This window comes from Asterias amurensis, chromosome 6 (genome assembly GCF_032118995.1).
Source record: "Asterias amurensis chromosome 6, ASM3211899v1".
NCBI lineage: Eukaryota > Metazoa > Echinodermata > Asteroidea > Forcipulatida > Asteriidae > Asterias > Asterias amurensis.
The window spans coordinates 14,002,528-14,018,639 of record NC_092653.1 but is presented as its reverse complement, the minus strand read 5'-3'; the positions used below and the strand labels follow the sequence as shown (position 1 = coordinate 14,018,639).

Below are 16,112 nucleotides of genomic sequence, written 5' to 3'. Positions count from 1 at the left end.
CCATGTCAAAATGGCGGCATCTGTTTTCCATCTGGAAACCTGACGACTATCTGCGTATGTGTGGATGGATACTCAGGAATGTTTTGTGAAATGCAGAATGTAGAACCAGTACCAGGTACATAAACAGATGTGCATGGCATGTTCTGGTCCAAACGTTTACGCATGGTTTGATGATTATGTGAAACTTCTACATTGGCCCGGTTGTCAACATCAGCCCCCAATGGTGGTGGTGGAGTATTTAATTGGGCTTAATCTTGTCTGGTTCGAATCCCCGTTAATGCTTAAAAATACAGTTGCAGCTTAACTATGTGCCTACTGGTTACATATATGTATCAAATTAAAAACAGATACTTTATTCTTGGCTGTATGCTTCAGCAACCGGTTGTGAAGACGATTTCAACCCATGTCAAAATGGCGGCATTTGTTTTCCATCTGGAAACCTGACGACTATCTGCGTATGTGTGGATGGATACTCAGGAATGACGTGTGGAATAGAACCACAGCCAGGTACAGAAACAGATTCACTCCGTGGCATGTTCTGTTCCTAACGTTTACGCATTATGGTTTGATCACTTTGTGTAACCTCTTATACATTGGCCATGTTGTCGATCTCATCTCAAAATGGTGGTGGTGGTGTCTTTCTTCGGCTATACTCTTTTCCGAATCCCCATTATCGCTTAAAAATAAGTTGCAGCTTAAACATGTTAACTGATGGTGTATTAAATTAAAAACAAATACGTTATTCTTGCCCGTATTCTTCAGCAACCGGTTGTGAGGATAATCTCAACCCATGTCAAAATGGCGGCGTCTGTTTTCCGTCTGGAAACCTAACGACTATCTGCGTATGTGTGGATGGATACTCAGGAATGTTTTGTGAAATGCAGAATGTAGAACCACTACCAGGTACATAAACAGATATGCATGGCATGTTCTGGTCCAAACGTTTACGCATGGTTTGATGATTATGTGAAACCTCTACATTGGCCCGGTTGTCGACATCAGCCCCCAGTGGTGGTGGTGGAGTCTTTTATTAGGCTTACTCATGTCTGGTTCGAATCCCCATAATTGCTTACAAATACAGTTACAGCTTAACTGTGTGCCTACTGGTTCTGTATCAAATTAAAAACAGATACTTTATTCTTGCCCGTATTCTTCAGCAACCGGTTGTGATGACGATCTCAACCCATGTCAAAACGGCGGCATTTGTTTTCCTTCCGTAAACCTGACGACTATCTGCGTATGTGTGAATGGATACTCGGGGATGTTATGTGAAATAGAACCACAGCCAGGTATAGAAACAGATTCGCTGCATGGCATGTTGTGGTCCAAATGTTTACGCATATGACTCTATCATCGTATGTAACCTCTCGGCCTTGTTGTCGATCTCATCCCCCAATGGTGGTGGTAGAGCCTTTCTTCGGCTTACTCTTGCTCGAATCCTCACAATTGTTTAAAATACAGTTGCAGCTTAACTACGTGCACTGGTTATGTATCAAATTGAAACAAATACTTCTTGTCTGTGTTCTTTAGTAACAGGTTGTGAAGGCGATTTCAATCCATGTCAAAATGGCGGCATTTGTTTTCCTTCTGGAAACCTGACGACTATCTGCGTATGTGTGGCTGGATACTCAGGAATGACATGTGAAATAGAACCACAGCCAGGTATAGAAACACATAAGATATGCATGGCATGTTCTGTTCCAAACGTTTATACGCATCTGGTTTGATGATCGTGTGTAACGTCTTGGGCTTGTTGTCGACCTAATCCCCCAATGGTGGTGGTAGAGTCTTTCTTCGGCTTACTCTTTAAAAAAATTAAAGTTACAGCTTAACTATATTTACTGATTGTGTATCAAATAAAAACAAATACCTTTCCCCGTATTCTTCAGTAACCGGTTGTGAGGACGATCTAAACCCATGTCAAAATGGCGGCCTCTGTTTTCCTTCTGGAAACCTGACGACTACCTGCGTATGTGTGGATGGATTTATGGGAATGACTTGTGAAATAGAACCACTACCAGGTATATTGAAACCGATTCACTGCATGCCATGTTCTGGTCCAAAACGTTTACCCATTTTATTGCTTGACCATCATGTGTAACCTCTACATCTGCTCTATGGCGACCTTCGGTGGTGGAGTCTTTCTTCGGCTTGTTCTGTTTCGAATCCCCGTTATGCTTTAATAACACAGTTGCAGCATGGTTGATTGAAGTTTATGTGCGATCTATAATATTATTATTGGCCCCTGTTAATGTAAATGACTTTTGAATGCTGTCATATCAACGGGACAGCATTCATGTTAGAAAAGTTATATTGTTTCAAGAAGGTGATATTTCGTTTGTGGAGTTGACTGTCAATGTTGTTTGAAAAGTCAAATGATAATTTATAGCTTCAACATCGGCTCTATGGCGATCACAACCGTGGTGGAGTCTTCGGCTTTATTATTGTTCGTTTCCCCGTTAATAAAATAGGTGCAGCATGTCTTGCGGCAGCAGATGTGATCTTGTTTGCCCTAATAAACTCATTGTAATTCAATTGCATGATATGATATTTGATAGCATTCATATTAGAAGAGTGAGTACAAGTAACTTAATAAATAGTATTCCATCAAGGTGGTATTTGGTTTGTATGAAAATCTGTTTGTGAAATGGCATTCAGTCATGATGGTTATTGCTGTATTTCTCAGTAACGGGATGTGAGGATGACCTGAACCCATGTCAAAATGGCGGCATTTGTTTTCCTTCTGGAAACCTGACGACTATTTGCGTATGTGTGGATGGATACTCGGGGATGTTGTGCGAAATAGAGCCACAGCCAGGTATAGAAACTTTTATTCAGACTCACTGCATGACAAGATGTGTTCCTTTTATTCCACATGTCCTGATCTATGTCATAATTATAAGTTTTTTTAGTCTTCCACATTTCCTGGAAGACTCTTGGTGGCGCACTCTATTTTTATTCCCTGTAATATTGCACTCTCAACATGATTGCCGCTTTATGAATGGCAGTATGTCTATGACCAGAATTCTTCGTCATGTTTTAGACGACTCCTACGTGATAACCAGCTCGCTTTACCAATATAGTGTACATAAAAAGTTTATATCGCTGTTTTGTATGGAAGTCTAAAAGAGCATTGCGTTACTATTCTGTGTGTTTTGAAAAACTAAAATGCTGCGGCAGTCAATCTGACACCAACACGTCATGCGTTTAACTATTGAACCCAGTTCTTCCTTTTGCGGCTTTCTTTCGAAATGTTATTATGTTTCTCGCAGCGTACTTGTAAACAGGCATGTTATTCGTCTACTTTTGTTTGATTTCCGATTTTGTTTTTGCCTTTAAATTAATTTAATTTTGAAAAGTCTTCTAAAGCTTGCACCATGTGTACATACAGGTCAGCCTTTTACTTAATCAAATATTCCTACTTTTTACAAGAACCAAATATCATACCTGCATAATGCATGTTGTTTTTAATAAGTCATTTACTTTTATTTACAAAAACGTTTGCATTATTAATGTCCTATTTTCTTAACGAATTTGTTATACTGGTAATGGATTGTTTCCATTGTGAGAGGTAAGAAAATGACCTACTATACATAATTGTACGGGCCAATATTGCATCTAATGTTTTCTGGCCATTTAAAATGGAATTTAAAAATCAGATTTTTGCTTCGTCAGTAACTGGTTGTGAGGATGACCTCAACCCATGTCAAAATGGCGGCATCTGTTTTCCTATGGGAAACATGACAACTATCTGCGTGTGTGTAGATGAATACTCGGGGATGCTGTGTGAAATAGAACCACAGCCAGGTATACAAACTTTTTTAGTCAGACACTGCATGGCATGAGATGATCCACAAAATGCATGTGTCTTGAGAGGTGCATGCCAATAGCTTTTTTAAACCCTTAAGCTTTCATTCCTGAACACTCTTGGTGGCGCACTCTACTTTAATCGTTTCATGTTACGTGAAATAGAACCACAACCACGTACAGAAACTTAAAGTCAGACTCACTGCACATGGCACACCGCAGCTCACCAGACAGAGCACAACCGGTTGACTATAATTTTACACCTCACCAAACGAAACATCACATTTCTCGGTTTCTGAAAGGTGCAGTAGAAATGTGTAGATATAACAAAATAGTGTTACCACAAGTAGGCTTGCAACGTTGTTATGTATAAATGAAGCACAGTGATTCAAGTATAAAACCTAAATATTATGTCCAATATTAATTATAATTTTAACCATTTCATGTTTGAAAGATGATCATTATGTAGCTCAAATTTACCAGGATACAATTTATCCAAATAACGTGACTGCCTTTAACTATAAGTCAGCTTTGTAATCCACATCTTAAGTTAAGTATGTCGAGATTGCTCGATTAACATGTACATTGGATAACACGATATCATGAAGCGTGCACTTTAAATAATGTTGACATTTTGTATACCTATGTTAGGAGTTTGTGCATGTGGCTTTACCACTATTTATACTGCGTTTGCATGTTTCAGTGCTCCAAATATGTAGAGGTGTCGGGTGGTTTAGTGCACGTTTTAGTTGCATAAGTTAATAGTTAATGGCCGCTAGGTGATAGCAAAATTATACGTTGACATGTGTTCGGAAAGGTGCGCATGCTCAGATTTCAATGTCTGCTGCCACCTAGCGTTCCAAAGTTTCACAATGGTGATGTGTGTAAACAAAAATTGAGGCAAACAGATTCGAACAGCCATGATGCCTTGGTGTGATAGGGTTGCATATGAACCTGAAGTACTGAAAGGTGATTCTCAAAAGTAGTTATCTTTTGTTTCGGAGATTAGATTCCTTTTTAATATATCTTGAGAATCTTTTGCAGTACCTGCTGCTAAAACATAGGATTCGAACTGCCCCTACATGTAGCTACCGGGCAACCTCGGTAGTCTAGTTGGTAAGACACTGCTCTAGAATTGCAAGGGTCGTGGGTTCGAATTCCAACTGGGTAATATGCCTGTGATGTTCTTTCAAAGAACTCGGGTAAGTACCTCGTGTACAGTGCTAAAAGACACCGGTGTATATTGATAAAAAGCAAAAATTAACTTGAATCTTATTCTTTCAGATGATTTCTGCCTCTCCTCACCTTGCTTGAATAACGGAGTATGCACGACGACATCAAACTCCTACGTATGTACATGTGACACCCTTCACAATGGAGCCAGATGCGAAATAAGTAAGAAGCAGACATGAATGTGATAACCGTTGCGTTAATATTTAATATCTGTCTACATGTACTAAATTTTTTATTCAGGCTCACTGCATGGCATGAGATGATCCACAAAATGCATATGTCTTAAAAGGTGCATACCAATAGCGTTTTTAAACCCTTCACCTTTCCTAGCAACACTCTTGGTGGCGCACTCTATTAGTGCTGTCTACATGTACAGTGCAATTTTCCTGGGGGGACTCTGCACTACAAAATTTTAACTCGAATAGAAATGATAGTTACATTTTATCGTTTTCTTGTTCATTGTGTTTTTGTTAATGTAGAAGTGAAACCTTGCGACCTCGGACCGTGTCAAAATGGCGGGAATTGCTACAACCGTAATGACGATAATACATATTTCTGTGTATGTTCTGAAAATTACACGGGACTCAATTGTGATACAGGTGAGTTGTCTACGGGAGGAAAACAGCTAACTAAAACTGTAAAGAGTTTTCATGTTAACCCCGGAAAATATTAAACTAAATTGATATTCCTTTATTGCAAGAGAGCAAGGAATCATGCACAAGGGAAAGTACAAGCTGTGGTAGATTCGGGCAAAATTAATGTTTTTTATCTGAAAACCTTCTTTAAAATCTCCTACCAGTACAACAATGCTGCGATGAACACTACTACAAAGTCAATGAAACGATAATCGAATGAAATCAACATAAATCCCTGGCATATGACGTCACAAGACTTAGAAAAAGTGTCCTCACTTTGCATAATAAAGACCTATCAAAGGGCTAACACTGCTGGAACTTTTAATTTGAACGCCAAGAAAATGAACCACATCTCATTAACACAGCAAGATATTATTGATTCATCAAATTTTCACCATGATGGGAGATTTTTAGGGACTCTTTGAGAGCTAGATTGCTGAAGTCTTGCAATCTAAAGTCCACATTCCTTCAAACATGTAAAAATTTATTTATTCCGAACACAAATGTACAATTATTCAATTCAATTTCAATTCAATTCAACAACATTTGTTTCCACCAAGGATAATCACTTTAGAAAAAAACAAAAAAAATTATACAATAAGTTGAGGCATTAATTATTATTACTTACAAACAATATTTATCTAAATATCTAAGTAAAACATGAATCATGAATACATCCAATCATCTTTGACGTTTCACTCTCTTTGTCTTCAGTTGTAACACCATGTGGCAGCAACCCGTGTCTAAATGGTGGGGACTGTTTCATCGGTAATGACGGTATCAGTTACAACTGTAGATGTTCGACTGGATATGCTGGTGATAACTGCCAGACACGTAAGACGTTCACCTTAACTCAAATCAACACTAAAAATAGTGTTTAGATTTTCAACAAATTTCTTAGCATAAGTTTTGATACACACTTGGTTTGTATGTATAACCTAATCATGTTTAGATTTGTGTGTGTGTGTGTAAGTGTGTGCTTGAATCCTACCAACCATGAGCAGGGCCCAATTTCATGGCTCTGCTTACCCCCGAATTCTGCGCTTACGATCACGATTCCCCGCTCACATGCAAGCGCCGAATTTCTGCGCTAGCCTTGTAAGCGTAGAATGCCTAGTAACGTGGAGTACGCACGCGCAGAAGCCCAAATTCGCCGTTAACCCGTGAAATACGCTTTCCGTAAGCACAGAATTCCCTACTTCCGGTAAGCAGAGCCATGAAATTGGGCCCTGGTGTCAATAACATGTCTATTATTTAAACATGTTTTAAAGGTGGTTACAAAACCCACTCTTAATGATAAGTGTATTGGATTAGTTTACGTGAAGTGTAGTATACATTTAATTTAGTAACTTCAACCACTTAGCCGTTCCAGTGCCATAACGGCCCTTAAACAGTTGACGTTTCACTCTTTTGGTCTTCAGTCTTAACACCATGCAACAGCAGCCCTTGCCTGAATGGCGGTGCCTGTATCGTTGGGGCTGGTGGTCTCAGCTACTCATGTGGATGTCTACAGGGATTTATCGGTGCTAACTGCGAAAGAGGTACAGTTTTTTCCTGTGATAATTACTATAACAACATGAGAAGAAACTGGTTAAAGGCACCGGACACCTTTGGTAATTGTTGAAGACCAGTATATTCTCACTTGTTGTATCCCAACATATGCATAAACAAACCAATATGTGAACATTTTGACTCAAATTGGTCATCGAAGTTTCAAGCGAATGTTGAAAGAAAAACACAATTTTTGCATAATTCTGTGTGCTTTCAGATGCCAAAAAAAATTTAAAAAATTCAGGCCCGAAGCCTTGCAATATTGAAATAAGAAATAATCTCTTTCTCTTTACCAGCAACTCTCGATTGCTCGTTACCAAGTACATTTTTGTGCTAAGAATTATTTTGAGTAATTACCAATTGTTAAAAGTTTGTTTAACTGAGGTCGTTTTCAACCCAATATTTTGACAAAAATTGGATTTTGAAAATTAATATCCTCGCAGTCTCGCATATAAAAAACTACTTGTTGACATAATTGTCAATTGGTTCTTCTGGTACTATTTTTTACATAAACTATACCCATGTCAACCTGACAAAAATGCGAACCTTAATGACACAGATAATAATAACACTGTACGGTTTGATTTCAATCTCATGTCAACAGTGTTGGATTGTCCCCGATCAGAATTCTGAATTTGACAGCGCCGTCATGTATCTACCGTCAAAGAAAATTTCATCACTCACTTTTAACCAATGCTGTCTTATTATTTTTTCTCATCCTAGATGACCCTTGTGATCCTCAACCATGCCTGAACGATGGGACATGTACGGATACAGGTTTGACATTCAGTTGCGAGTGTACCGTGGACTTCACTGGCACAACTTGCCAGCAACAAGCTGGTAAGTATAAGGAGGTACCCCCCCCCCCTCCCGATCAGAACCCTTGTCCACCCCTTTTGGATTGACACAACTTAATAACTGATTGGTTTGAAACAAATTGTTTGGGGATCCAACCCCCCCCCCCTTCCCTGTAAAAGAAAAACACCAAAACAAAACAAACATCAACATAAAAAATAAATACAAATAAAAATACAAATAAATAATGACAAACAAAAACAATGTTAGTCTTAGTCTCGTTTGCCACCCTCATTTAAAATGGGCCTTAACGCCACTGCCGCAGAATATGGAATGAATTTCTAAAAGAACCAGTAAATAAATGAACGTAACATATCAAACATAAAAATACATGGCAGTATAGGCATATTTATTAAATTCAATAGTAAGATATTGACAAGTAGGGAGACCGCCACGTACGGCTGGATAGCTCAGTTGGTAGAGTGCCGATGTCCCAGGGAATTCTATCGCCGGTGATTCGGTCCGTCCCCCATTTGGGGAAATTAACATGGACTGGAGGAGTTTGATTCAAAAGAGGGCGCTATCAGAAGAGGTTTGTACACAGTTTGTCATATGAGAGGACCGAATCTCCGGGGCACACAACCTGCCACACCGGCACCTCAATACGAATCCACTCCAGTCGGTGCGTCTTTGTTCGAAAACCAAATTACCTAAAATCTACCAGCTCAGTTTCCTTTGTGGTTTTTACTTAAAAAAACAAATAAAAACCTTAACCCATATATTTACCGCTTGCTCGGACAATAAGAAGTGCAAATAACAGGACACGACGTTCCCACCACAGGTGTGTATAATTCTTCAGAAAGTGATTGTGATATGGAAGAAGAGACCCCATGTCAGAACGGGGGTACATGTTATTCCGCTGAAAACGAGACGATGATCTGTGGTTGTGTTCTTGGATACGTTGGGGCACTATGTGAAATAGACCTCTCAGGTATTAGGCATGATGTACTGACGCCACGTTAGTCCACAGCAAAAGGCACTATACACATGTGTTGCATGCTGCAAGATTGTGGTGTGCACTCTAAAACCGTCATTTTACCCTGATCCGGGTCACTTAGAGCCTGACCCGTTTCTGAGTCAGTATAACCTTCTTGGCTTTCTTGGTTGCATGACTTTTCCTATTAGTACCATAATGGGAGTCTTTTGTGGCTAGGTGGCAGCGGACTTACCAGGTCAATTGTTTACGTAGTTCTGAGCATGCTCACATTTCAAAGAACAATAGATTTACCTGGTAAGTTTGCTGCCACCTAGCGTTTTAAAAAAGCTTCACATTAACCATTCGTGCAACTGTACTTCAGGATGAATGGGAAATAATTGGTAGTTAGTTTTTACACTTTTGAGATTTGTCTGTCTTTTATCAAACATGAGCATCATGGACTCGGAGAAGTATCGTCCCTTCTTGATTTCCAACTTTCATCCTTCAAAATTAATGTTCTCTTTTTTCTTTGCACAAACTATTGGTGACTGTTTTGGTTGGGGAGGGGTTGTCGAGTCTTGATGTTCTTGCTTGCATGCTATTGTTAAAAGTCATCTTCTGCATTATGTTTTGTTAAAGTTTGTTTTTGTTATCGATGATTAGCACAATCTATTCATTGCATGATGGTAAACACGACAGTTATCATATGGTTTTTAATTATACTAGCCTGTATTGGGGAATCACGTCACTAAAGTCATAGGAAGGCGTGTTCATGGCTAAGAGTTGTGCTTGGCTCGTTGAACAGAGATATTCAGACAGTCCCTTTTCGAAACCAACGTTTGTAACTTTGAAAATGTGCACTTTTGGTACCGGGCTATAAACACGCGGATAGAGCCTCAGCTGGAGGTCGATTTTAAGCCGTGGTTTCGAAAATGCCCATAATGTCAATAAAACTGAATCGTGGACGATGGGAGGCTTTTGAACGCTAGTTGGCAACAGATTTATCAGGCAAACTTCTATTGTCTTCATTGTTCTGAGTGTGCGCAAACCGAGAACAATGGATTTACATGGTAAGTCTGCTGCCACCTAGTGTCCCAAAAGTCACCCATTGCAATGTGTTTAAAGATCAGGGGTTCTTCTTTGACCAAGCTGGGGTTATGTCTAAAGTAGAGACTCATAGCAGAGAACTATTTATGAGAAGCCATGTTTTAATCACACTGTAAACAGCGCCCTCAGTTGGCGGGTATAAACACAGATATTGTTACACAATGAATGGATGAATGAAGGTAATCTACAAGTATATTTCACATGTTTGTGTTGTAGTTGTACCATGTCAAGTTAACCCGTGCATCAATGGTGGCAGTTGTTTCTCCACTGATGGCGTGACTGCGAAGTGTGCGTGCATCAACGGATTCTACGGGTTTACTTGTGAATTGGGTGAGTTGGCTTTTTCTTCGTTTTCGAAATAATATCTTGCTTTAAAGACACTATTATCGTTTTATGCTAATAAACATTTTGAGTATTAATAACCAAGAGTGTTCACTGCCTTTAAAACCTTATCGGTGATATTTGACATTGGCACACGAAGCAACCGTTACATGTTACTTAAGAGGCAAGCAACGGCCGCAGTGGATGGTTCAAGGAGACCAATTTGAGATGGTACCAAAGGTTCCCAGAGATATTCGGAGAACCCGTGAGATTTGCTAAGTGTTTATACTTATTGTTTCTTTCAATTCCTCGAATTCTGGAATTAAGTATATTAAAAACCTGATGCAAACACCTATCACAAATTAATCAACATGATTCTATATGTAGTAAAACCCTAAGTATAACAGTAAACCCTGTAATTTATTTGTAAATCTGTGAACTTTTGTTTTTTCTCTGTACCAAAAGTGTCCAATGGCTTTAAGAGAAAGTCTTTTTGAGTATGGTTCTGTAAAAATGAATATTTTTGAGAATACGACCCATCTATGATTATTTTCTCGATATTCTTGTCTCCAGTACCCGTGTGCCAAGATAGTTTGAATCCGTGTCTGAACGGAGCGACTTGTATGGAGGTTAACTCAGCCGCGGTCTGCCAGTGTGCTGAAGGGTTTGTAGGTGTAAACTGCGATGGAGGTAAGTCATAAAAACAGAATGTGAATAAGAAGAGACTTTTCAATAGTGTTTTAAGTGGAAGATACTCGTTTTGGTCATTGTCAAAGACAAGTCTTCTCACTTGGGGTATCCCAACATAAGCATAAAATAACAAACCTGTGAGCTAAATTGGTAATCGAAGTTGCAAGAAAACGATGAGAGAAAAAACACCCATGTTGGACAAATTTGTGTGCTTTCAGATTGGAATAAAAGACTTGTGACTAGAAGTCTTTTATTATTTTAGTGAGAAATTATCTCTTTCTCAAAATCTATATGCTACTTCAGAGGGGGCCGTTTCTCACAATGTTTTATACTATCAACAGCTCTCCAATGCTTGCTACCAAGTCAGTTTTTAAGTTAATGATTATTTGTTTGTTTTGAGTAATTATCAAACGTGTACCTTTCCTTTAAGGCTCGTAAACTAAGAAGAAGAAACAAACTAAGACTAGAATCACCTTTAATATAGAAGGAAGTAAACTTGTGTATAGACGATGTGACTTGTGACATCACATGTCTACAAAGGAGCCACCAAGCCTGGACTTTCTGCAGACACGATTTGTACACAGCTCAATGGAAGAAATCATAACAGCTTATATTTTATGGAGATTGTCTATTTGTTGACAATTTTCCAAACTTGTTGGACTGTTACTTTTATAACTCTTGGAATTATGTATGACACCAAATGTAAACTTTCCACTTTTATGACCAGTGCAGTATGTGCCCTGTAGAGAAAAGCCCAATAATGTACAAGGTCACGCTTATTGACAACAAAGGTCATATGGCCTGTTACTAAGCCTTGTGTCAACGGATGACGTCATGGTTGCACTTCAAATACATGAAGAATGAATGGACAGATCAAACAAACCTTGCCAAGAAACGTTCTAAATTGGTTTACCTTAGTCACACTGGGGGTGTGCACATGAACAATTGTAGTTAACATCTTTAGGATATACTTTTGAACAGTCAATACTGTAGTCATAATATATATGTAAAAATGTACCTCCGCAGTATACGCTTGCCACGAGAGCCTCAACCCATGTCTGAACGGAGCGACTTGTACGGAGGTTAATGCAGCTGCTGTCTGCCAGTGCGCAGAGGGATTCGTGGGTGCAACATGCACAAGCTGTGAGTTTAAACACGCTTTAAAACCCTCGTAGGATGTTAAAGGCACCTGGAAATAGATTTTATTTATATGCTTACGAACAATAAAACAACTTTTTTTAGTATATAAAGTTGTTTGTGGGGCTGACTCCGCCTACCCCTTTTGTGACGTCAATCGAGGCAGACTTTGCCTGCAATGCGTATAGTGAACAAACGTACAAAGTACATGTACGTCCAAGTCGTGAGTTGGTAAATTTCAAAAAGTGTTTTTCTGCATTCAGCAGCAACACACCTGGTCGGCATTGCCGGAATTTATTATTATTATTATTTTCTTTTTGAAACGTACAATCTCACGTACATGTACTTTCCAATTGTGTTTAATATACGCATTACAGGCAACGTCTGCCTCGATTGACGTCACGAACAGCGCCCTCTCGGGTCGGGGTCTACTCTAAATAAAAAAAGAACCGATTTTTTAAAACCTTGGTTAACTGTTTATTCACATTCCACTCATCAAAACACATTTATTAGTGACAAAAGCTTTATTTTGAAAAAAATACCACTTCCAGGTGACTTTAATGGAAAAGTGTTTTGCAACCGAACAGCTCCTACTAAAATATGGCGTTCAGCAACTACATGCCCAAGCTTAACTTGTCCAACCCATGACGCCATGCTGTCAATGTAAAACTGTGCATTATAAAAGTTGTTCACTGTTCATTTTTTTCTGAGCGTGCCAACATTTCTTTAAAAACAATGGATTTAAGGGGTAGTAAGTCCGATGCCGCCTAGCAGCTTCAACTCCTACTGCAACACCACAACAATTTTAGTATAAAACATACTTCTAAAAAGTAAATATTGTGTACATTAAAAAACTGTACCTTTGCAGTACCCGCATGCCACGAGAGTCTTAATCCATGTCTGAACGGAGCGACTTGTATGGAGGTTAATGCAGCTGCTGTGTGTTTGTGCGCAGAGGGTTTCTTGGGTTCAACATGTGCAAGAGGTGAGTGTGAACATTGCATTTCAAACCTCGCAAATGTAAATTTTAAAGGATGTTTGTATAAAAGTGTCTAGTATAAAAGTGTCTAGCGTTTAAGCAGCCCCTACTAACATGAGGTCCGCATTCTAAGTTGATATAGAAAGGTTTGCGGTAACACTATGTAATGACTATCTCTAATGAGTTAGGGTGGTTCTGAGGTATTAACACCATGTAACGAATATCTCTAATGAGTTGGGGTGGTTCTGAAAAGAACCGTTGGTTTCAACTCGACGTTTCGATCAGTATGCTCTGATCGTCTTCTGGAAAAATCTAAGTTGACTTTAGCCCCAACCCTGTATACATATATCCCGCACCCTTCTGTGTTCCAACCTTGTGTTATTCCGGACCTAACTTTGAAAGCTCATTTTACCAAACCCACGAGAGGTATCGAGGAAAGTTTAAACTATGGTTGGCCTTTTCACAGACCACCTTGCAATGCACCATTCAATTGCTTTAAGTGTTTCTAGGGATGACGTCACCATTGAGTTTACATCTTTAATTGGCATTACCTAATAACAACGTTCATTATTGGCGAAATAAAGAGGTTGGACGGATCGAACCAAGAAAACACACAAAGGAAAACGCTGCGGTACCCGCTGCTAAAATATAGGATTCTAACTGCCTGTAGCTACTGCGCACTCTCGGTGGTCTAGTTGGTAAGACCCTGCTCAACAGTTGCAAAGGCCGTTTTTTGGTTCGAATACTAGACGAGTAAAATGCCTGTGATGTTGTTTTACAAATGTCGGGAAAGTACCGAGCACGCGTGCTATTAACACGCATCGGTAAAGAGTAAAAACAAAAAATAATATTTTATACACAGGAGAGTTAAAAGTTAATTTCCCTTTTCTCAGACCACCCTTGCAAGGAGCAAGTTAACCCGTGTATGAATGGTGCTGTGTGTGTTACCATGGATGACGTCAATGCGACGTGCTTATGTGTTGATGGCTATAGAGGGGAATATTGTGAGCTAGACCCATCAGGTCAGTCGGTGAATTGGAACAAAAATCCGGTTATAGTCACAAATAGCTCTAGAAACCACTTTTAGAGTGGCACAACCTGGTAATGGGAACTAGTACATGGTGTAGAGCTTTTATAATGGTGCAGTAACATCTTGAACTTTTCCAATTGAAATCAATGTAATCAAACCGAGGCTGGAAGACAAAAAAAAAAAATCTGGTTCTCATTTGCAAAACGATTATTAGCATTTGTTATTGTTTTTCGATACAAGGAACCTGACCAAGATGGAGACATCATGATTAAGGTCTATAGTTGCAAACAGCTCTATAGAGTAGCTCGAGAAATGCACAACATGGGCTCATTAAGTATGGGGGAAATTAACACGAAGCGAATGAACACTCTCAAAATTCCTGAGTCAAAGTTGACCTGAATGCCAGGACCCATCAGGCCTGGCCCATATATGGTCAAGCTGTCCAAGAAACCGGTTAAAAGGGGGATTCTGCGTCAGTTTGACACTGAGTTTTTGGTAATTTTTACACAGATTTTGAGACAGATGAGACCTTAAAATCAGGTCAACTCTGACCAGAAAGTTTGTGGGGTGTAAATGATCATATCAGCTGGTTCAATGATCATCGACAAATATTTACTTAAATATCCACATATTGTTTAACAGAAACTGCACGAAGCGAGAATGCATGTTTTGGGTATTTTTGAAACTCATTCCGGTGTCTTAAGGGAAATTTGTCCGCCAGAGATTCTATCCCCGTATGGGAAATTAACATGCGCTAAAGGAGAATGGTTCAAAAGAGGGCGCCACCAGAAGAAGCGTGTCAACAGTTTAGTCATATGAGGGGTGGGGGGCAGAATCTCCTACCACACCGGTGTAAGATGTGTTTGAGCAGTGTTTACAGTGGAAACATGTGCCCAGTTGATCAGGGGTTTGACTTTTTGATATTTTGGATGACATGGGCCTTAAACAAATTGTCCTATTGACCGAGAGGAGTGAGAATAACTCGAAGGACCATTGGACTCCCTATATCAAATTGAGGAGAAATTAAAAGCTACAGGGTCAATAAATAAGTAAAAAGCTGTGAGACCTTTAAACAAAAATCTTGTGCGTTTTTTGTTTTGTTTTTGTAGCATTTGTGCACTGTTGGTGAGTTGCACCCTTTACAATCCAAAATGGCGGCCGCATCGTCTTGCTTAATGGACCGATCCGGCCTATCAATCAAACTGCGCGTTCAGCCATTTGACCAATCTCAGCAATGATTGTGGTCGGACAAACTCGGTCATGCGTGCGCGTATATTTGGCACGCGCGGCGGAATCGTGCAGAATGTCATTGGGAGTGTTCGTCCGTACACGTTTCTTGCTCACGTGTGCGGTGGGCGGAGCTAATAGTGGAAAGCCGGAACGGTCCATTAATTGGACGTCAGCGCAACGGAACTGTTTCAAATCACATTATGCTCTGAGTGACATCCTTGTTGAGTATTGTAGTTCCTTTCTGTTACTTTTGTATTCATCTGCAATTTTGATATCTCCTGTTTAAAGTACAACCTTGTCAAGAGTCGGTCAACCCTTGCTTGAATGGCGCCAGTTGCTTCTCCATTGATGACGTCACGGCTTTGTGTGTTTGCGTCAATGACTACAGCGGAATAAGATGTGAAATAGGTAAACACTCGTTAACTTTTATATTTTGATAAAATTTACCTTTTAGAGAGTGTATTCAAAGCATTTCATATGTATTCATTAGTAACCTTCTAATTAAATATATGCTTATTACATTCACGCATGCTTACACAAACTTGGGTTGTTTTTCTTGATTTGTTTGTATTGACCGAGTTCTGTTGTTGCTGTTTTTGTTTAAGGTTTAACAAACAGTTT

At 39.4% G+C, this 16,112-nt stretch overlaps 2 protein-coding genes across 2 annotated transcripts in view; both read left to right on the top strand.

Annotated features, from left to right (window-relative positions):
* LOC139938812 (uncharacterized) overlaps positions 1 to 16,112 on the top strand; it is a 44,783-nt gene that overhangs the window by 13,152 nt on the left and 15,519 nt on the right. Inside the window, exons 6-16 of the mRNA XM_071934450.1 lie at positions 5,092 to 5,202; positions 5,520 to 5,639; positions 6,390 to 6,509; positions 7,097 to 7,216; positions 7,950 to 8,066; positions 10,321 to 10,434; positions 10,999 to 11,115; positions 12,142 to 12,258; positions 13,121 to 13,237; positions 14,125 to 14,253; positions 15,780 to 15,899. Coding sequence (XP_071790551.1) covers positions 5,092 to 5,202; positions 5,520 to 5,639; positions 6,390 to 6,509; positions 7,097 to 7,216; positions 7,950 to 8,066; positions 10,321 to 10,434; positions 10,999 to 11,115; positions 12,142 to 12,258; positions 13,121 to 13,237; positions 14,125 to 14,253; positions 15,780 to 15,899 — 1,302 coding nt within the window. The remainder of the gene's footprint in view (positions 1 to 5,091; positions 5,203 to 5,519; positions 5,640 to 6,389; positions 6,510 to 7,096; positions 7,217 to 7,949; positions 8,067 to 10,320; positions 10,435 to 10,998; positions 11,116 to 12,141; positions 12,259 to 13,120; positions 13,238 to 14,124; positions 14,254 to 15,779; positions 15,900 to 16,112) is intronic.
* On the top strand, positions 63 to 2,127 carry LOC139938811 (uncharacterized). The gene is made up of 5 exons (XM_071934449.1): positions 63 to 115; positions 376 to 507; positions 763 to 903; positions 1,531 to 1,662; positions 1,890 to 2,127. The coding sequence occupies exons 1-5, from the start codon at positions 79 to 81 to the stop codon at positions 2,099 to 2,101; spliced, it is 654 nt and encodes a 217-aa protein (XP_071790550.1). The 5' UTR covers positions 63 to 78; the 3' UTR covers positions 2,102 to 2,127.

What these genes read in the sequence shown, in the direction of transcription:
- LOC139938811 (XM_071934449.1), top strand. Translation starts at nt 79, where the DNA reads ATGTTTTGTGAAATGCAGAATGTAGAACCAGTACCAG. An exon ending in GAATGTAGAACCAGTACCAG is followed by an intron (nt 116 to 375) that starts GTACATAAACAG and finishes TGTATGCTTCAG; the next exon opens with CAACCGGTTGTGAAGACGAT. An exon ending in TGAAATAGAACCACAGCCAG is followed by an intron (nt 1,663 to 1,889) that starts GTATAGAAACAC and finishes CGTATTCTTCAG; the next exon opens with TAACCGGTTGTGAGGACGAT.